This window comes from Cucumis melo, chromosome 10 (assembly GCF_025177605.1).
Source record: "Cucumis melo cultivar AY chromosome 10, USDA_Cmelo_AY_1.0, whole genome shotgun sequence".
NCBI classification, from domain to species: Eukaryota; Viridiplantae; Streptophyta; class Magnoliopsida; order Cucurbitales; family Cucurbitaceae; genus Cucumis; species Cucumis melo.
The window spans coordinates 12,472,180-12,493,185 of NC_066866.1; the positions used below are offsets into that span (position 1 = coordinate 12,472,180).

At 36.0% G+C, this 21,006-nt stretch overlaps 3 protein-coding genes across 9 annotated transcripts; 1 reads left to right on the plus strand and 2 right to left on the minus strand.

The window, feature by feature from the left end:
• Positions 1 to 667: 667 nt before the first annotated feature.
• On the plus strand, positions 668 to 8,359 carry LOC103496722 (uncharacterized). 5 transcript variants are annotated; one of them, XM_051090715.1, is made up of 14 exons: positions 668 to 799; positions 1,071 to 1,215; positions 1,303 to 1,467; positions 1,549 to 1,638; positions 2,157 to 2,291; positions 2,395 to 2,463; positions 2,533 to 2,629; positions 2,817 to 2,928; positions 3,047 to 3,254; positions 6,461 to 6,574; positions 7,121 to 7,252; positions 7,388 to 7,468; positions 7,671 to 7,787; positions 7,916 to 8,359. In XM_051090715.1, the coding sequence occupies exons 2-14, from the start codon at positions 1,108 to 1,110 to the stop codon at positions 8,000 to 8,002; spliced, it is 1,515 nt and encodes a 504-aa protein (XP_050946672.1). In that variant the 5' UTR covers positions 668 to 799; positions 1,071 to 1,107; the 3' UTR covers positions 8,003 to 8,359. The 5 variants fall into 5 exon arrangements, with proteins under 5 accessions (XP_050946672.1, XP_050946671.1, XP_050946673.1 ...); XM_051090714.1 differs by having other exon boundaries at positions 677 to 1,009; positions 1,090 to 1,215; XM_008458692.3 differs by having other exon boundaries at positions 678 to 1,215; positions 2,826 to 2,928.
• Positions 8,360 to 8,774: 415 nt separating this feature from the next.
• Positions 8,775 to 15,841, minus strand: LOC103496723 (phosphoglucan phosphatase LSF2, chloroplastic). 3 transcript variants are annotated; one of them, XM_008458694.3, is made up of 5 exons: positions 15,429 to 15,836; positions 14,306 to 14,511; positions 9,802 to 9,972; positions 9,386 to 9,565; positions 8,775 to 9,191 (listed from the first exon to the last, which is right to left on the minus strand). In XM_008458694.3, exons 1-5 carry the CDS (start codon positions 15,694 to 15,696, stop codon positions 9,144 to 9,146), a joined length of 873 nt encoding a protein of 290 aa, XP_008456916.1. In that variant the 5' UTR covers positions 15,697 to 15,836; the 3' UTR covers positions 8,775 to 9,143. The 3 variants fall into 3 exon arrangements, with proteins under 3 accessions (XP_008456916.1, XP_008456915.1, XP_008456919.1); XM_008458693.3 differs by having other exon boundaries at positions 8,775 to 9,211; positions 15,429 to 15,828; XM_008458697.3 differs by having other exon boundaries at positions 8,973 to 9,211; positions 9,362 to 9,565; positions 15,429 to 15,841.
• Positions 15,842 to 16,208: 367 nt separating this feature from the next.
• On the minus strand, positions 16,209 to 20,626 carry LOC103496724 (uroporphyrinogen decarboxylase). The gene is made up of 6 exons (XM_008458698.3): positions 20,169 to 20,626; positions 19,356 to 19,477; positions 17,624 to 17,734; positions 17,316 to 17,504; positions 17,092 to 17,217; positions 16,209 to 16,862 (listed from the first exon to the last, which is right to left on the minus strand). Exons 1-6 carry the CDS (start codon positions 20,290 to 20,292, stop codon positions 16,347 to 16,349), a joined length of 1,188 nt encoding a protein of 395 aa, XP_008456920.1. The 5' UTR covers positions 20,293 to 20,626; the 3' UTR covers positions 16,209 to 16,346.
• Between the last annotated feature and the right edge of the window lie 380 nt (positions 20,627 to 21,006).

Sequence of the window (21,006 nt, forward strand, 5' to 3'; positions counted from 1 at the left end):
AAGCAAATGCAAAGAATGTTAGAACCCGTGGCAAATCTTAAGAAGAAAATTTGAGAACGGGTATATTTTATCTACCTGCAGAAAATGTGAGAATAGAGGACAAATCCAAATAATAACTCACCGATTTGAAAACGAACAGAAGGTTGAAGACGAAACAAACGGTTGAATACCTGATTGAAGGTCGGTGGAAAATGATCTTAAAAGGAAATGGTGGAAAGCGGTCTTAAAAGGAAACGGTGGAAAGCGATCCTAAAAGTCACCGAAACGGAGGAAAGAACGGAGATGGCCGCATGAACGAAAGTTTGAAGCAACGAAGATGCTAAAAGAACAAAGATATGAAGACAGAGCGAGATGATACAAAAAAAATTCATGCAGAAGATGTGAAGTGGTTGCATACTGAAGACGTGATATGTTGCAGAAGATGTGATATGTTGCAAAAAATGTTTATTTTTTTTGGGAAAATTAAAATATTCAAATGTGAGTGCATAGTTTGTACTAATTATAAGGTATTTGTGATATTTGTTACATTTGTATTTAGAAATCATATGAATTAGATAGAACATTTAAGGCATTGTTATCTATTTTATTATTTAAAAATTAACCGTTTTACTATTTTATGAATTTAAAAACCTCTTGCTATTCTTGTTGGCAGCCCTTCATTTTTATACCTTATTCCATTTTTTTTTCCACCGGCCCGAGCCCTGTACACCCCTGTTTTCAAGTTTTCTCATCATCTCTCTTTTGGAAAACGCTCCTTTTCGTCTGCTCTTTGCAACCCCACTTTTCAACGTCCATGGAGGTCTCTGCCTAAATTCTTCTCTCAAATTAAGTTATATAGCATCATCCTTTCAGACCCCTGTGCTTAAATCCTTTAAATCAAATGAACCAAATCTCTTTTTGGAATTCCTTTCACAAGTGTTTTTGAATTCTTGAATCTTTGTGTGCATTGATTGAGCGTGGGTTCTTTTTCTGGACCAATTTTGAATTGCAAGGGCAGTACACGAATTGGGTAATTCATTTTTTGTTCTAAATAGATGTACTGTTGCTTCTTAATCGTTGACCTTTAACAGTTGAATCTCTATTCCGAAGACGGGACATTGCAAAATTATGAGCATAATCAGCAAGTCTCGTCTCGATGCACTTGTATCTGCGTTCGTTACTGTTCATCCTCATGAGATTTCGGCTCTGCTTCATTCTGCCTTCTGCTTCTTTTTCGTAAGTTCACGAAATCATCTGTTTCTTCTTTTGTTGATCGGTCGTTTTCAGGAAGTTTAATTTGAACTTGTTCTTTGTCTATCCTAGATTTTGAGTGCCTATTTTGTCGTGCTTCCGTTGCGCGATGAGGGTGCGATTTCTTTGGGCTTGTCGAATTTGCCGAGCCTTTTTGTGGGGTCTTTGGTGCTAACTATGATTGCTGCACCTGTTTCCTCTCACATTTTCTCTTTGCCTAATCTTTCCAAAGGAAAGGTACTTTCTCGAAGCATTGCTTTCCCATTTTGATAAAGTTGTTCTTTATTGTCTTGTAAATTGTGATTCTTGAAATTCCAGGCTTTGGTTTTGATACACAGGTTTTTTAGTGTATCACTAGTTGCGTTTTTCATTCTATGGCAATCTTCGTCTACTGGCCACACCTCCAAGGTAATATGACAATCTGGTAAATGATTTTGTTATTATTATTTTCTAAAGCTCTACAACAAGTGACGATAGAGATTCCAGTTGATATGCTGATATTAACTTGTGATATCAATTTCTCTATTGCTACTTATTTAGGTTCTTCAGCGAAACTAGCTCAAACTAATAGGTTGGCACCGTGTTAGAATTGGGTAGAGAAGAAACGATATTTCCAGGATTCAACACAATACACTATTCATTTTAAATAAAAATGAATTCACCATGGTTCAATGGTACTTAATGTTTGTACAGTCAAGCTTGATGTCTTGAGAGATTAGTTAAAGTGCACGAAAGCTGGCCTGGGCGCTCACACACACACACACACATATATTATAATCTAAACCTAAGAATTTAAGCAAAAAGGTTATGATAAATTTGATTGTATATGTATATTTTTAATATTCTACTTTCTTTTTTGAACTTTGTTTTGGTTTTTCAATATTCTACTTTCTTTTTTAAACCTTGTTTTGGTTTTTCAATTTTAGGGGTTTTTGGCCTTAATCTTTGCTGCAAAAGAGGACCCAAAAGATTATGGTGACCAATCGAGTTCTATTTCTTCCATAGGTTGGGACAAACATGGGTGGTTTTACGTTGCAGTCAGAATTGGATTTTTCCTTTGGGTATTAAAATCATCTTATTATTTTTGCATATACATTCACCTTCAGAAATGTGTTGATTTGTCCGAAGTTCAATGGGTGAAAGTAATAGTTACTTCTTTTGAAGGTGGCTTTACTTAATCTAATTACAATCTCCTCTACTTGGGCAAGAGTTATTGATGTCATGGATAGTGAGGTATATCTTCAGTTTCAGCCACACTTTATATGGTTTTGTACTTGCAGATTTCTTACTTTTTTTTTTCAGTCAGGTGCCAGATTATTTGGATTCATAGGCGCTGGTGCCACACTCGGGCAGCTTTTTGGTTCTCTATTTGCAACAGTAATGGCTTGGTTGGGGCCCTGTATGTCTCTCTCCTGCTTTACTTCTTAAAAGTGCAATCTTCTATTAATTCCTCCTGTTATGTCAATAACATAGGTCCATCTTTCTGTTCCTTCGTCTTATTTTCATTTTTTATCAATTAATTTGTAGTTTTGAGGAGGAAAGACTGTTACATTTGTTTCTTCTTTTCTAAAACTAACATAGATCAGTCATGGCAGTTCTTCTCCTCTTTTCTGCTATCCTTATGGAATTCGCTGCACGATTGTCTGAAGGGATAAACCAGGATATGCCTCACCCTGGTGAAGAATTATCTCTCATCAGGTTGCCAGTTACGAAAATTATTGTTTATGGAATCTCTTAATAGAAAGTATTTCTCTTAGCAGATCTCATGGGATGATAAAGTTCCGACCTCTTGTTGATGTGCCATATTTTCTTGCAGGGATGCAGATCCCAGTCATGAGAATGATTCTGAAGGGCTGGGTACATCAGCTTTTAAAGGTCATTCTCCCAAATCAAATTCTACAATGAAGCCTCATCCCTGGGTTATCTTTGATGGAGTGATGCTCATTTTTTCATCCTCCTACTTGATGTGTGTAGCGTTATTCCTATGGCTGAGTGCTGTTATCTCATCCTTCTTCTATCTGCAGGTACCATTATTCTCGTCCATGATCCGCATGATTGATTTCTGATGTAAGGCCAACAGCCATAGAGTTAGTTTTAACTAACTAACTATCAATTAGTTAGCAATTAGTTAAACCACAGTTGTAATAAAACTACTTTCTTCTATAAAATGCACAGTCTACCTTCAACTTGGTAGACTGAGATTAATTCATAAAAGATTAGAGTTTAGTTGTTACCAATTTCTTTTTAATTTCATCTCTGTTCATGCTATAAGCTCTCAGTTAGCAGGTTAATTTGTATTTGCACAAACTTTTGAAGGAAAATGCTAAAATAGTTTGCCCACCTATTTTCTGTCTCTTTTTCATGCTCCTTCTGATGTTATTAAAAGACTGGAGAAATTGGTCTGTGATTTTTTGTTGGAGGGCTCTAGAGGTGATGATGGGATGCATAATAATGAAAGCGGTAAAAGAAAGTACGACACCAAGTTATGTGGAAACCCGATAACCGGGAGAAAAACCATGATCTGACTTTCTTATTATTTTCTCATATTAACAAAAGATACAATGGGGGAAAACAAATAGATCACAAGTTTAATGTAAAAAAGGAAATAATATTAGGTTTAATCTTTTCTCGGGCTTAAGCCTACTAATTCTAACACTCCCCTTAAGCCCAATAAGGCCCAACTTGCTAACTTGCTAAAACATGAATGAAAGCTCCATCTAAGAAGCCCCATGGTGAGAATATTAGCAACCTGTTGACTTGAGGGGATGTAAGGAATGCATATGCGCCACTGTCCAGTCTTTCTTTAATAAAATGTCTATCAATCTCCACATGTTTAGTTTTATCAGTTGAACTGGATTGTTAGCAATGCTAATAGCTTCCTTATTATCATAAAATAATTTCATCGGCACCTAATAGTCTTGATGAAGGTTAGATAAGACCTTTTGTAGCCAAATTTCCTCACATATCTCCAAACTCATAACCCTGTACTTAACTTCAATACTGCTTTTGGTAGCAACCCTTTGTTTCTTACTTCTCCTAGTTACGAGATTGCCCTATACAAATGTACAATAGCCAGAGGTGGATTTCCTATCAGCAACGGACCCTGCCCAGTCAAAATCAGTATATGTCTCAATAGCTCTTCTCTTGGTCTTGTTGAACATCAATCTTTTACCGGGAGTTGTTTTTAAGAGTATTCTGTTGACGACCTCTATGTGTTCTTCATATCTGGGGGCTTGCATGAACTGGCCAACGACACTCACAACATAGGACATTTTCGATCTAATGTGTGACAAGTAGATCAAACTTTCCCACAAGGTACTGATATCTTTCTTTATCAATTGGAACTTTTCACCTGAATTTCCCAATTTATAGTTGAACTCAATAGGAGTATCAGTAAGACGACATCCCAACGTACCTATTTCAATAAGCAAATCAAGAGTACACTTCCTTTGAGATACAAACATACCTTCTTTTGATCTAGGTACCTCCATCCCAAGGAAGAACTTTAAATTTTCCTAGTCTTCAATTTCAAAATCATCACCCATCTTTTCCAGTTGGATGATCTCGACGGTGTCATCCCCAGATAATACAATGTCATCAACATAGGTAATCAACATGACGATCTTCCCAGTCTGGGAGACTTTCGTAAACAAAATGTGATCAGAGTGCCTCTGGTTGTACCCTTGGGACTTGACAAAGGTAGTAAACCTATCAAACCATGCTCTTGTGTTTTAGCTCATACAAGGATTTTTGAAGTTTGTAGATCCGATGATCAAACTGGGCTTCAAATCTTGGAGGGGGGTTTGTATAGACTTCCTTTTCCAAGTCTCCTTCCAACAACACATTCTTAACATTTAGCTGATATAGGTGAAATGGGAATCTACCCAACATCCTAAGTTATTGGGCAACCTTGAATTTGCTGTCATAAATCTGCCCTCTTGGCTAAATGGATTTGACGGCTTTACATGAACAAGATGCTTTGTGGTGGAAGCTCGTTGTGGCTAAGAACTACTCCCTTCTTGAATTTGACCTTTTGCAACTCGTGGTTTTAGTAAATATCTAGGGTGGTTAATTTCTCGGACCAATGATTTGGTTACATCTCATACTCGGTATTGCCTTGGTATGACTTGCACTATTTCATTTTGGAAATCTTAGTTGTTATGTCCTCTATGTGGCTTTCCTTTGTTTGTTTTGGCTTGGTTATTTCCCTGACATTAAGGTGGCAGAGGTGTGATTTCTCCTTTTCAAAAGCAAAAAAAGTGGAAGAGGTGTGGCTTGTGGATTTTGAGGCTTGGGACTTGTGTTTTTTTCTTAATTGTTATGAGCCTGAGACTGTTGAACGAGCTTCAATTGTTGTTCCCTGTCAGATTTTGCCTTGCTCCTAAGTCCTAATTCATGGAGGTCGATTATTGACCCTTCTTCATTGTTTACTGTGAAATCTTTAGTGGATAGCTTGGTGTATGTAGTTGAGCCTCTTGAAAAGGATTTATATTCTGTCATTTAGTTAGACTCTTGCCCTAAGAAAATAACAATCTTCTTCTGGAAGTTTAGCCTCGGTGCCATTAATACTGTTGATTGTCTCCAACATTGTCTGCCCTACATGTCTATTTCTCCATCTTGGTGTATTATGTGCCGAGGCCATGCTGAATCTCTTGCTCATTTGTTTGTGCATTGTTCTTTTGGTTCTCATTTATGGCATATTATTTGGATGCTTTTGGTTGATCAAGCATGCTCAAATAATATATTTGACATTCTTTTGGTGGGCCACCCATTTTATGGCATGAAGAAGACAGTTTGGTTGGCTATTCTTCAAGCTTTCTTTTGGACTTTATGGGATTAGCATAATAACGCCTTTTGAAGGATCTTTTTCCTTTGATTCTTTCATGGATTTGCCTTTTTTCTTTGATTCTTTCATGGATTTGCCTTATTTCTTTGATTCTTTCATGGATTTGGTTGTCTACCTCGTAATATTGGTGCAAAACTAGGCACCCTTTTAAGAACTGTAGTTTTTCTTTTTTAGTTTCCATTTGGAAACCTCTTTTGTAATCACCTTTAGGTGCTTCAGGTCTCCCCTTATTTCATTGAATGAAATGTTTCTTATCTAACAAATGTTTTAGATATTGCCTACTGAACTCTATACACATCCGTGTTTAAGATTCTTGTTTAGGAAATGCTTGTGAAACCTTTCAAGTGGAAGTTACATAAGACATACCCAACTTTTTGTGTGCAGAAAGTGGGTATAATTGCCATTACAGTCACTACCTCTATCGGCAGAAGAAAATTGTTTGCACTGATAAATAGCTTTATTGCTGTTTTTATCCTTGCTGGACAGCTCACCGTAACGGTATGATTTTTTAAAATTTGTACTATAACACAGTAACTGACTGCTAACTTCAGCTAGGTATATCACATTTAGGTTGAAATCCTATCACGAGAAGTATGTTTGGTTTGTTTGATCTTTAGACTTTTGAATATTTTGTTTGGTTCCTTGAACTTTGAATAAAAATAATTATTTTAGGCCTCGCCATTAATTTTTGTTGATACATTATTTAATAGAAAACTTGGGCATATTTTTGTTTATTTATTGGATCAATAAAGACAATCCACTACGACAAATGGTTGAAACCACATTTAATAGGTTAGACATAGGATTTTTTAAACGGATTTTATTTTTGTTAAATGATTAATGAAACATTTACGGGAACTACTAATCTGGTTTTTATGTAAGTTTAGAGACTAAAGCCAAACATTTAAATGTTGATAGGGGTAAGATAAGGCATTTGAAAGCAAATCAGAGGGAAACGAATATGAAATTTCATGGACCAACACAGGATTTAAAGTTTGTTTTTGTCATGTTTTGTTATGATTTTCTTCCCCTTATCAAGTTCAGGGTCACATTCTTACAATAGCTGGTGTTACCGTAGCTATCTGTGCTTCACCATCAGTTGCCTTCTTAAATTTGGTTGCGATTGCTGTTTGGCCGACGTGGGTAGCCATTGCTGTTTGTGAGACAGTGCGCAAGGTGTGCTTCGTAATCTCTTATGCTTTGTGTATTCTTTATTAGTTTCAACTAAAAGTATTATGGTTATACCAGCCTAATCTATCCGATACCATGACTCAGATTTGTTAGATTGATTCCTGGTTGATTTACTTCCAGGTTACTACTTATGTTGTTACTAGGCCTGGGAGAGAGCTCCTGTTTACTGTTGTATCACAAGACGAGAAGTACAAAGCCAAGGTTTGCTTGTATTAGAATCTTCATATTTCCAAAAATATTTTATCAATTTTCGATTTCTTGCTTAATTGTTATACATAATCTAGATCTTCAAAGCCTTTATCTAATGTCGTCTAATAACGGTATTTATACCTATGTATTGATGTGTTTGTTCAAAGTATTGCACTAACCAAAAGATATCTTGATTACAAATGGCCAACTACAGATTTGTATTGATGTATTTGTTCAAAGACTAGGGGATGCTACAGCAGCAGGAATGTATAAATTACTCCTTAGCACTCTCCATGGAAAAACTTCAACTATTTCACTCTACGCTCTACCTGTACGTATGGTTGTTTCTTTTTGTTCTCGTAGCACCTTAGTTTATCGATATTTTAGATATTGAGATAAAATGCTTTTCGTAAAGAGTATATGATTTTATGTATGCTACTCCTTTTGCTGCTATCACAGGTATGTTTGTTGTGGATTGTCACTGCACTCTATTTGGGGCGTCGCCAATCTCACCTCGCACATCTTCAGTCAGTCTCCACGTCCTAATGGCTTTTATTGATCCATAATAGTTGCAGACATGGGCTCGCAAATTCTCGCCTGCCAATTTTTAGGAGAATCTCATAGTTGCTACTAGCATTATAACTTTAGTTATTCTATACACACAATGTGGGATGTTGATGGCTTTGACTTCAAATGTCGCTCGCAGCGAAGGTAATACGAGCAATGTCAACAGTTGGGGCCTTCTAATTCATCTCTCATTATGTAGTAGCTGCATTGGCTTTTTTATTTTTTATTTATTTTCTTTTTATCAAATATAAGATGTATTGCTTCTTAAACAATCAAATATGTATTGCATTTGGCTATAGTACAACACCGATCCGGTCACCCGACCATCTCACTGTATCTCTGTTGACCTGATTACCTCACAATTTATTTTCTTACAAATATAGTACATGTAAATAAAGTTGTACAAAGTAGTAAAATCTAGCAAAATATGAAATAAAACACTTGGAAATAACAAAATACTATATTTACTTCCTGCATTTTCGTATTCTGAAAATCTCGTTTAAAAGTTTAAAAAAAAAAGAGAGAGAGAGAGAAGTGGAAGTCTGACATGATTTTTCCTTAAATCATTTTGTTATCCATTTTTAAACTTGTCATAGACGAGCTAACATTTGATAAATTCCATCAAATTAATGAACAAAAAAGATGCAGCCATGTCGAATATTTATTAAATATAATTAAAAGAAAAACAACAAACTTTAAGGATATATACAATATTTGAAAGTTTGGAAGCTAAGGTGAAAAAGTAAAGAGATTGAAGGATCAAAATTTATGAGAGATTTATTAATCCATTGAAGGTAGCACAATTAGTTTACAGTTCTCATGTCAAACACAAAAACAAAATTGCAATGATCTGAGGTGACAGCACGGTTATTCTTAGACAAATGAGAATTCCTTTTCCTGGCCTGAAAACAATATCAAGATTAGGAAACTAAATTTCTGCGCACAGATCAAGTGCAACACTACAGCAAATATTTATTACTTTGATTCAATATAGTGTTTTCTATACATCTGGCTTCAAATTTACCAATTGAGATTAGTTCACCTCTATTGCTACATGTATTTGTCCCAACTCTTATTCTCCATAGCCTATGACAGTAACAGCAAGCAAAACTACCACATTCTATGTTCTCCAGTCCATCATCCTTGTAAAAGTGGAAGGACATTGAACCTGCACGCATTGACACGCTCCTGAAATATTGATATACTGTAAATACCTACTATGAACAGCTATGTACTTAGATTCCTTGGGCAAACACTGATAATGCAGATAAAGCAACAAAAGAAAGAAGGAAAAACAAAGGAAAACGAACTAGATGAGACAGGCAAAAGACTGCATACTTAAGTTCTACGGAGAGAACGAACCCGATCCCAAATCAAGTTTCTTTCCCAATCTGCAATATCCTCAAATGCATTATCTGGAAGGCTCTCAAATGGTTCCTTCCATGGATCATTTTTAGATAGATCGTATGTCGCTCCACGGATCGCTCTTTTACTTGGTCCACAAGGTCTTTTAGAGGTCAGTGCTTCATATGCTGTATTTAACTGTCACATAGGCAAAAGAAGAACCCAATGAGTCGGTAACTTCATTGCAAAACTGGTGAAGAAGCCTTTGCAAGTAAGTAAACATTAACATTTATATGCTAGCAGTTTAGAAAGGAAATGTTGATATAGATTTCGTATCTTTTTTTCCCTCTAAACAATAGGTTCTAGCCTCAAAAATTGTGTAGGGCGGGCATTTTAAATTTAGAACAAAAGTTTCAAAGGAAAAAAGAACTTACATTCATTCCGCAAAACCAATACAAGTAGGCTATTGCAACGGCCGGGGCTCTTCCAAGTCCAGCAGTGCAATGCACATATACTTTTCCTTTGCCCTTTGAAATTGCCCATTCTAACAAGGAAACAGCTTTAGGCAATCCAGTTCTCAGGGAATCAGGATCGAAATCTTTTGCCTAACAAAGAACAAGTTAATTCAACGTGTAAGTAGATAACAAATAAGCCTACAAATTCACAAGGGTTGATACGTTGCTTCAAGAGAAACTAATTAATCACTTCTATTGCATACTTTTTTCGTTCCTTTCTCTTTTCCTATTTTAGGTTCTTAATGTAGGGAAAGCTCAAAAGAAACTAAATGAGAAAAAGATTATGCATTTGGTGAAGTCTGTTAATAGTATATATTTATAGGAGCTTATTAGTCTTTTGTCATTTATTGCATAGAAATGCAATAAGGAGTTTTTTCATATTTAGCTCCAACTTCAACATGGTATTAGAGTTGTGTAGGGTTTAGAATATTTGTTTGACGGTTACTTTAGGGTTTGCTCCTCACGAATTTTGGGTGCATTTGGATCATCGGTTTGAGTGACCATTTTTCGACACCGCCCAACCCAGATAGAGCGTCGCCGTATTCCGTCCTGCCGTTTTCGTCATTGGAAAACACCGTGCGTGAGGCTCATGCACCTTCAGAAGGTCTCCGTCTCCATTGCCACGTGCCAGTGCATGGGAGCGTGTGGAAGCTCCGTTTTGTGCTTCGTCGGTTGGGTTCATCTTAGATCTTGGTTTTCAGTCAACTTGTGCCTTCGGCATTGAAATCCACTCGAGAGTGACGATATTTGAAGAAAATCTGTTTGTTTCTAGGTGTTGTAGCTGATTCGTTCTATTTGGTGGGTAATTTTAGCTCGTTTTGTGGTTGTTTTTCCTCATTTGGTTTGATGTGGCTTGTTGGTGTGGTTCCTATCCTATGACCAAACAAGATCCCATGCAGATGCCTAATTTGGTTCAATTGCAAGCTTAATCTATTCATGGTTTGTCGATTTAGTACCAAAACTCGTCGATAGCATCTCCTTCGTCAATGGCATGTGCCCCTATTACAACCATTGCTAATTCAGGTAACATGAATCATTGTCTCCTTTCCTCCTCTACACGGGGGTCTATACACAGTGGGTCATAGACCCCAGTGCTACTACTCATATGACAGGTAATCCCAAATTATTTTCTAAAATTTTGTCATCTACATCCATTACCATTGTTACCTTAGCAAATGGATCAAAGTCTTCTGTTATTGGATTTGGCACTGTAAATCTCACCCCATACTACTTTTCATTTGTCCTACATTTACCTTATTTGTCATTTTACTTGATCTCTACTAGTCAAATCACTCGTGACCTTAATTGTTGTGTCTCATTCTATCTTGGCTATTGCTTGTTTCAGGATCTTGTAACAAAGAAGGTTATTGGGAAAGGACATGAATCTAGAGGACTTTACATTTTTGAAGACCAAGTATCGACATCAACAATTGTTGTTTGTTCTGGAGTTGTTTCTCCTTTTAATGCCCCATTATCGTTTGTTCATCCATCTCTCTCGGTCTTAAGAAAACTTTGTCCTCAATTTCATAACTTATCTTTGTTGAATTGTGACTCATGTCAGTTTGCCAAATTTTATCGTCTTAGCTCCAATCCTAGAGTTCATAAACGGGCAAATTCCCTTTTCGAGGTAGTTCATTTTGATATTTGGATCCATGTTTAGTTGAGTTCAAAACTGGATTTTGATATTTTGTTACCTTTGTTGATGATCACTCTCACATGACTTTGCGTATTTTTATAAAAATTGTTCTAAGTTACTTTCTCATTTCTGCAATTTCCATGCTAAAATCGAACTCAGTTTAGTGTGTTCAAAAACCTTGAGAACTGACAATGTCAGTGAGTTTTTTCATAAGCTCTTATGTCGTACCTTTGTATACATGGAATCATTCACCAATCATCTTGGGCTGATACTCCATCCCAAAATGGGGTTGCAGAATGAAAGAATACAAATCTGCTTGAAACTGCACGGGCACTATCCTTTCAAATGCATGTTCCAAACCATTTTTGGGTTGATACAATTTCAACTTGTTTTCTTATAAATCGAATGCCTTCATCTGCTCTTCAAGGTTAGACTCCTTATCATGTTCTCTTTCCAACAAAAAGATTGTTTCCTATTGAACCTAAATTTGGTTGTACTTGTTTTGTTTGAGATGTTCGTCGTAATTGACAATGTTAGACCCCAAGTCTTTGAAGTGCATTTTCTTAAGCTATTCTTGTGTTAAAAAATAATATCAATGTTATTGTCCAAGTTTAAGTAGATATTCTGTATCTCGAGACGTTACTTTTTTTTAGGATAAGGTTTTTACTACCCTTTTGCCTAGTATGAGTCAGGGGGAGGAGGAGGAGGATTTTTTATTTACACTCTCACTTCTCCAACTCCCTCCCCTGATCTGTCTCCTCTAGCGTTTGACTCCAATCATCCACCTATAACTAAAGTCTACTCTCGTCGACAACAACCTCCAGGTGAATATTATGTCCCAAAAGACCAATTGTTATCGGATCCAGGACCAAGTAATGAGCTTCCCATTGCCTTTCGTAAAGTTAAATGTTCTTGTATTTAATCTATTGTTTCTTATGTATCTTATGAGCAATTATCATCTCATACACGTTCGTTTGTTAAATCTCTTGGCTCTATCTCAATACCTAAGACCATTCATGAAGCTTTGACTCATTCTAGGAGACAGTGCAATGATTGAAGAGGTTAATGCCTTAGATGATATTGTACTTGGGATCTTTTCCTGTAGGAAAGAAGACTATTGGGTGCAAATGGGTGTTTGCAGGTAAGGTTAATCTCGATGGATCAATAGCTCGTTTAAAAGCACGCCTTGTGGCTAAAGGTTATGCTCAAATGTATGAGATTGACTATATTGATACATTCTCTCCTATTACTAAGCTCATTTGTGTTAGGTTATTCATTTCTCTGGCAGTATCTCACATCAGCTTGACATTAAAAATGTCTTTCACTACGTGATCTTCAACAGGAAGTCTATATGGAGAAACCACTTGGGTTTATTGCTCAAAGGGAGAATGATAAAGTGTGTCGTCTTGACAAATCCTTGTACAAGTTGAAGCAAAGTCCACATGCATGGTTTGGAAAATTTAGTCAAACACTTAGCAGTTTGGAATAAAGAAAAGCAAATTGAATCACTTAGTTTTCTATTGAAGATCTATGCATGGAATTATTCTACCTGTTGTACATGTTGAGGATATCTTTATAACCAACAATGATACATCAGGTATGTTGTCTCTTAAATCTTTCCTCCAAAATCAATTTCACACTAAAGATTTAGGAGTGGTAAAGTACTTTTTGGGCATTGAAGTAATGAGAAGCAAGGGTATTCTTATGTCACAGAGAAAATATGTGCTTGATTGACTGTCGGAGATAGGAAAATTGGGAACCAAGCCATGCAGTACTCTGATGATGCCTAGTCTACTTTTAAAAGATGGAGAACCATTTAAGGATCCTGAGAGATAGAGACTGGTTGGGAAGTTGAATTACCCTATCGTAACACATCCAAACATAGCTTATTTGGTAAGTGCTGTAAGCCAGTTTATGACCTTACCCAGAGTTAAACATTGGGATGCAACACAACAGATTCTATGTTACCTTAAGGCTGCACCTGGACATGTGATCTTACATAAAGATCATGATCATATGAACATTGAATGTTTTTCAGATGCTGATTGGGCACGATGAAAAAAAGACAAAAGATCAACTTCTGAGTATAGTGTTTCTGTTGGAGACAATTTGGTTTCATGGAAGAGTAAGAAACAAAATGTAGCTTCCATCAAGTGCTGAGTTAGAATATAGAGCAATGGGATAATCAATGTGTGAAATAATATTGTTACATCAACTCTTGATTGAGTTGGGCTTTAACACAACAATTTTGACTAAGTTGTGGCGTGACAATCAAGCTGCTCTCCATATCGCATAGCATCTAACCCAAAATTTCATGAGCGTACTAAACAAATTGAGATTCGTTATCATTTTGTTGGGGAAAAAGTACAACAAAGCTTGGGGTCTATTGAATATGTGAAGACTGGAAAACAAATAGGAGATATCTTTACAAAAGTTTTGAATGGAGCTCGAATAGACGACCCATGTAACAAGTTGGGCATGATTATATGCTTTCGTTTGAGGGGCAGTGTTATGGTATACATAATTATACAAGCTTATTAGTTTTTTGCTTTTAATGTAATTTACTGATCTTTATTCAGGGTTTCCATGTATGCCTATATATATTGAATTCTATTGTATAGAATGCATCAAGGATTTCTTTCATGTTTGGATCTAACTCCAACAAAGTCTATAAAACAGTTAAAAGATAGGACAAGGAGAAAATAAAAGGGAGAGAACACAGTGTACTTGAAAATGGCTTTGCAAAAGATTCAATCCCACATTGCTATTAAAACGATTTGTGCTTACCGGTTGCCTCATATGACGAATTCCAAGTTCTTTACATCTTTCTATAATCGATTGTAAGTTGATTCCCCAGTACTCAACATCCTTGTCCTGCTGTAAATTCAGAATATAGGCAACACCTTCTTCCTCTTTCAAGAAATTGATATCTTCAGGTTTTTGAGGCTGGGACCCGACAATCAAATTGTCAGCTATCACGGTATAGTTCATACCTGATTGGAGGAGCATTGTGACTATACATCAGTTTTCAGCAAACTGACATCACTTCACGTTGGAATAAGTATATTTTAACAAATCTGTTGATCATTTTACGTATCTTAAGCTAGATGCCATGAGCACAAAAAATTTATGTTTTTCCAAATTTGAACTAGAAAATGAATTTCAAAAAAACTAATCTATTAAAGCCAAAGTTTATGTTCATTCTTTCAACCTTCTCTTTGTTTTCAGATGAAAACAGAAGAAGTTTTCCAGAAAGATAAAACCCTGTGTTCTCTCAGCAAAAATTTATCTGTTAAAGTATCTTCCCTTTCTCTCCCTCCCTCCCACCCGTAAACCAACGTCCAGGAATTTTATGAAACCATATTCTATTGTGTACATTTTATTGGAATTTTACAACAAAATAGTTGTTCTCCGTTGACTTCGGAACCAAACAGGACGTGACCAGTAAAACTGCTTCCAATATGAGATTGCATAACCTGAAACTTTTTTATCCAAACAAAAAGAGATAACCCAAAGAAGTTATATTGAAAATCTGGAAGACGGAGCCTCTCACTCCCTGTCGTACTCATAATTCAAAGTTGTAATAAATGTTGGTATGTCAATAAAACTCAAGATCCTCTAATTAATTACTCAAACTACCACTAGCTTTTAGTAACTTCAGCAAAAAGCTACTGTAAATCATCAAAAAGTCCACACAGAAAGCTCAAAGGTGCACATCTCATACCAGAAAATCACAAAAGCACTTCAATACATCAACTTCTCAACTACGACCCATTCATTTCTCATTTCAAATAAAACAAATAGCCCAAAAATTACCCGTTATCGAATTTGCAGAAGCAGAGCGATTAAAACATTGAAACATACAAAATGGAGTTGAGTTAAAACATTAAAAGAAAAAGAAGAAACTGACCCAGTTCATGGTGATACTCATAGGGGTTCCTCATCATCTTCTTCATAGCTAAATTGTACTCGTCCATCCTGTTCTTGGAAGAGGAAGGTCTGGAAGTTGAGGGGTTTTGCTGAATTCCACTCTCAGGCACTCCGCAGCAAATCCTGTTGAATCGGTAAAGGGGTTTTGAAAGAGTTGAAGAAAATGGTAAAAGTTTGTTGGGAGCATTGTTTTGAAGTGGAAAAACTCCAAATAGCGATGAAAAACACGGGAGATTAGCAGCTCCCATTTTCTTCTTGAGATGAAAAACCGCAAATAACGATCGAAGTAATCAAAATTTGTGCGATGAAATTGTATAGAATAGAAAAACTTGGGAGCTTGAGGAGCAAATCCGCCGACCTTCCACGTGGAAATAACTTCCAGAACTCACTACTACCATATGCTTCTATTTTATTATTATTGTTATTGTTTTTATTTCTTAAATTATTAGTTCTTTTGAGTATTTACATCAACCTAACTTATCGGGTGCAAAGCGAGAAAAGAAAGTAAATCAATTCTTTTCGGCCCTTCTTAATATTGAATTTGAAACAACTTGTTCTAATAATTAAAAATTATTTCAATATCAAAGTAAAATATCACTTGCATACACCTACAAATACATAATTCTTTGACATCTCACTATAGTACAAATAAATTGTCCATTAAAAAAAAAATGTTAAACATTGGATCTTCATTTTCCCTAAATCCTCGCTTAATAAGAAAATAGGATAGTAATAATGCATGCCCTTAGGCCATTGTACATAGTTTAACGAAGATCTAAATTAATATTAAGAAGAATCAGTCTCTATATGCTTTCTGAGACCCAACAAAGAGAAGATTAAGTTTACAACACTACAAAAATTCAACTAAACAGAACAATAAATCAATCTCAGCAATCCACTAATATCTAATTCCTTTAGCAACCTCAAAGAAATGAGCTACATTTTCCTCGGGAGTACCCACAACAATGCCATGACCAAGATTCAAAATATGCTTCCCTTTGCCTGCCTTCTTCACAGTATCATTTATTCTTTTGGTGATAAATTCCTTGGATCCGAAGAGAACACCTGGGTCGACATTACCCTGAACTGCTATGTCTGCTCCCAATCGCCTTCTACCTTCAGCCATATCGACTGTCCAATCTAAGCTAACAACGTCGACACCTGTTGAAGCCAGCCTTTCAAGTAAGCCCCCAGATCCACTGGCATAAAGAATTAGTGGAAGGTCTGGATGTGTTTTCTTCACGGACTCAACAATCTGCTTCAAGTAGGGGAGGCTGAATTCTTCAAAGTCCACGGGGCTGAGCTCTGTGGCCCATGAATCAAAGATTTGAACTGCTTGTGCTCCTCTGTCAGCTTGGTATTGAACGTACCTGGCCATTGAGCTCGTAAACTTCTGGAGCAATGCATGAAGAACCTGCAGGGGGAATTAAGGGTTAATGCTTACTATGCTTGCTTATTTAAGCAAAAAGCAGGCAGGGTTTTTGAGGATTTCGGTGAAGATATCCATCCATTTATAAACTGAGGAGGACAGACATATTAAGATGTATAGTTACATAAAGAGACAAGTTTACAAATATCTGGTAATGTCAACTCAAAACAAATATAGTTTTACGATTGATTCCAAATCAGCACGAGGCATTTACCTTTGGCTGAGAGAAAGCAAGCCTTTTTATTTTTGAAAAGTGCTTTGATGAACCACCTTCGACCACGTAGGATGCAAGGGTGAAAGGAGCACCAACGAAACCTAGAACTGCTGCTTTGTTGTCAACCTGGAAAGGAAAATACACGATAAATATATAAAACGTTGATAACATAATACATAATGTAAATCGAACCATAGACGTAAACAATACATGACATCTAAGACCTCTTTTCGGAGAATTGTCAGAGCTTCCCCAACATATGGAACATTTTCTTCTGGGATAAATTCCCTCACTTGGTCAACTTGAGCAGCTTCACTTATAGGATTGGCGATGATTGGGCCCTTACCTTTGACAATGTCGAAGGGAATATTCATCCCTGAAAGCGGAGTGAGAATGTCTGAGAACAAGATCACCTGTTGCAACCATCAACATAAAGAGAATCTGATAAGGGCAACAAACAAATCATATCAAAGGACTAAGTCATGACTATAACTGTCAAAATAATATTTGCTTTCTTGATATGATAGCTCACCCCATCAGGCTTAAAGACTTTCCATGGCTGAAGTGAAATTTCTACAACAAGATCTGTATTTTCTGACCTTTGACGAAATGAAGGGTACTTTTCACAAATGATTTGGTAACTCTGTTGCAACAGGTGTGCATAATATGAGATCCGGCTTTAGAAAATTCCAAATTTCGAAGAGAGTAACAATTCATACAAAATAAATTTATGCAAGCCCGGAATCAAACTTATTGTATAAATGACAGAATCTCATTCTCTTTCTCACTTTTCATTTGTAGATGGCTCACTAAATATTTTTCACAAAGAATTAATTAAATCTATCAGCTCATCTTTTCTGTTCAAATCAACATCAATCCACAGCCAAGACTCAAGAGTATCACGGAAAACAAAGTGTTGTAAGTTATTTGTGTTCATTACCATTGAATAATCATTCATTGGATAAGAACAGTTATTTGTGTATGTATATAACAAAACTAAAAAAGAACTAAGCAAAGATTTCTCCTTGGAAGTAAACTGGTTTCTCAGCAATGCACATTGATTTCTATTTCTTTGATCTCTGTACTGTTTCGGGTGCCTTTATATCCTCATTCTCTGAAAGTTTCTCGTTTTTTTGTTTGCTTTTCACGTCTTATTGGAGTTTGCATCCAGGAAATATTTTTAGTACTTTACATCTATCTATAATATGCTCATGTCTTCCAGGGTTTTAGGGTTTAGGGTTTTGATGGTTGGGCGGGCCTTTTTGTTGTATTATTTCTTTCTGTTGTATTATTTATCTAAAGGCAGAGGAAGTCCTGGATCATATTCTTTGGCGATGTGGTTTTGCTTTGGAGTTTGGGATTCCTTTTTCCAGTCATTTGGTATGATGAGTTTTCTCCATATCTGTTAGTGATATGACCAAGGAGTTCCTCCTCAGTCCGCCCTTTGGGGAGAGAGGTTGGTTTCTTTGGCTTGTTGAGATGCAGGGTTCTGGCAGACGAAGGAAATAGTAGGTTGTTTATGGAAGTTGAGTTGGAACATAGAGAGCTTTGGTCACTTGTTGGTTTCATGTTTCCCTTAGAGCATCAATTCCGAAAACCTTTTGTAATTATTCTATATGTGTGATCTCACATAGAGTCCCTTGCTTTTTGTGGGTTTGGTTTTTTGTACACTTATGTATTCTTTCATTCTTTCTCAATAAAAGTCATTATTTTCACAAAAACATCAACAACAATAATAATAATATGTTCATATCTTGGTAAGGAGAAAAATTTCTCTTCAAGAACGAACTTCAAGGTTTAGCATCTTAAGAACAGAAGCAAATTTGTGATTTATAGAACATGATTCCTCACTGTACCAAAATAGAGAAATTATTTAAATGAACAGATACAAGATCACAGAGAAGCTAAATAGACACAGATTCTTGTAGAAAGAAATTTGGGGTGAACTAATGAAATATATTCCCAGACCACTACATGGGTACTATTACTATCAAGTTAATGGGGTTTAAATCCCACTAAAACCTCTGCAGAGTGCAAAAGACGGTCTTTTCAAGTAAAAGGGCATAAAAGAAAGGTAATATAATAACCATATCAATTGAGAAAGCCGACCATCACAATATAACAATGCAATCTAGAAAAGATAAATTTCAGATCCAATTTACTTTAAACCATTTGAAGAAAAAAAACTCTAGTAAAGTCAAAGTATATGAAAGAAAATGTCAAAAAGTGAAAGGCTATGGAGATCTTTAGCCGTATAAACCTGCCTTCATGTACCTCCCTGCCTGTCTCATCAACCAGACTGGGGGTCTTTCCACATCCTCTCCACGAACAGCATTAAGCAATAATGGTTCTACAGAAGTGGTAGGTTTCGGTTCTGCTACAGTTCCTGAATGTGATTATCTTGTATTAGAATTTTTATTCTTATGAATGTTAAAATTATCTTACTTTCTCACAACCAGGAAAGCTTCATATGACATTAGTAGCATTTTTTTTCACTGGTAGATTCAAGCCTCCGACTTCTTGGCTGATGGTATATGCTCTAATACACCGTGGTTAAGTAACATATACAGAATAACAATGACGATAACTATACCATAAATGCTCCACTTAAACTTCTGCATTTAGCATATCCTATACTTATCAAGTGTTAAGAATGTATAAAAAAATAATCACTTATGAGTTATGGCTTATCCACCTATTTTTTTTGAGTTTAATGGCAGGGCTCACAAACGTAAATGCAGAATTTCCACATGAGTAAGACGATTGACTTCAATTTTGCACTAATTTCATTGCAAAAATGAACTAAGCAAAGAGGTAAAAAGATAGAAAACCCAAAACGCCTTTAACACATCATGAAAAGAAAGTCAACTCCATCATCAAAGCTCTAATATTTCCACTTCACAAAATCAAAACCCTAACAACGACTGAAACAATCCAAATTAAAGGTTCAATTCCACAACCCGGTAGAGAAATATCCAGCAAACACGAGTCAAACCTCGGTTTTTTCAAATCCAATTATTCCAAAAAACCTCAAATTGGGAAATTAAACAAAACCCAAATCAGAAAAAGAACAATACCTCCAAGAGAACAATGAATTCGAGGCTTAAAAGAAGCGCAACCATTTCGTCTGGAGAAAGAAGAAGAAGAAGAAGAAGAAGAAGCAGAGAAACAAGGTAATGGGCTGTTGTGAATGCACGACATGATCTTGTTGTAGAACAGAAATTCAAATTCAAAAGCTCAAAGTGGTGTAAATCGTCTTTATCATCTCCTTCTGTGGCAGTAAAGTGTATTGCCGTGAAGATGTGTTGAGCTGGGGAAGAAGACAGAGAGAAGGGGAATGGGAATCGCAATTGTGGATAAAAAGGATAAGGGCGTTAACTATGTAAATCACCTTATCAAAAGCAATCCACAGTCCGTACCGTTGTGTGCCATGTCTACCATTTCTATGTTCATTTTTTTCAAATACAATCAGGTGATTTGAACCATTTGTAAAAGAGATGATGGTTTAATAGATTGGATGATTTTTCTTATACAATATGTAATTTGAACCCCTAATCTCACACACACACACACACACATATATATAAAATCAATTCTCTGGTCTAATTCCACCCTTTCAAATTATTTTTTCAAACTTTCGTTCTTGTTAATTGCTCTATAAGATTTAATAGACCTACAATTATAATATTCAATTATTCAAGATTAATTAAAATCAATTTTTATTAACTATCGAGCAAATTGTCATTACAATATGAAGAGTATGAATATGTCATATTTATTGTTTTAATTATCATTTTGTGTCAAATGATAATGGTAACAGTAACGGTTACGGTAAGTATTATTGATTCATGGTTTTAAGTAAACTCGATAAAAATAATCCAATTACATTTGTGATTTTTGCCTATTACAATTGAT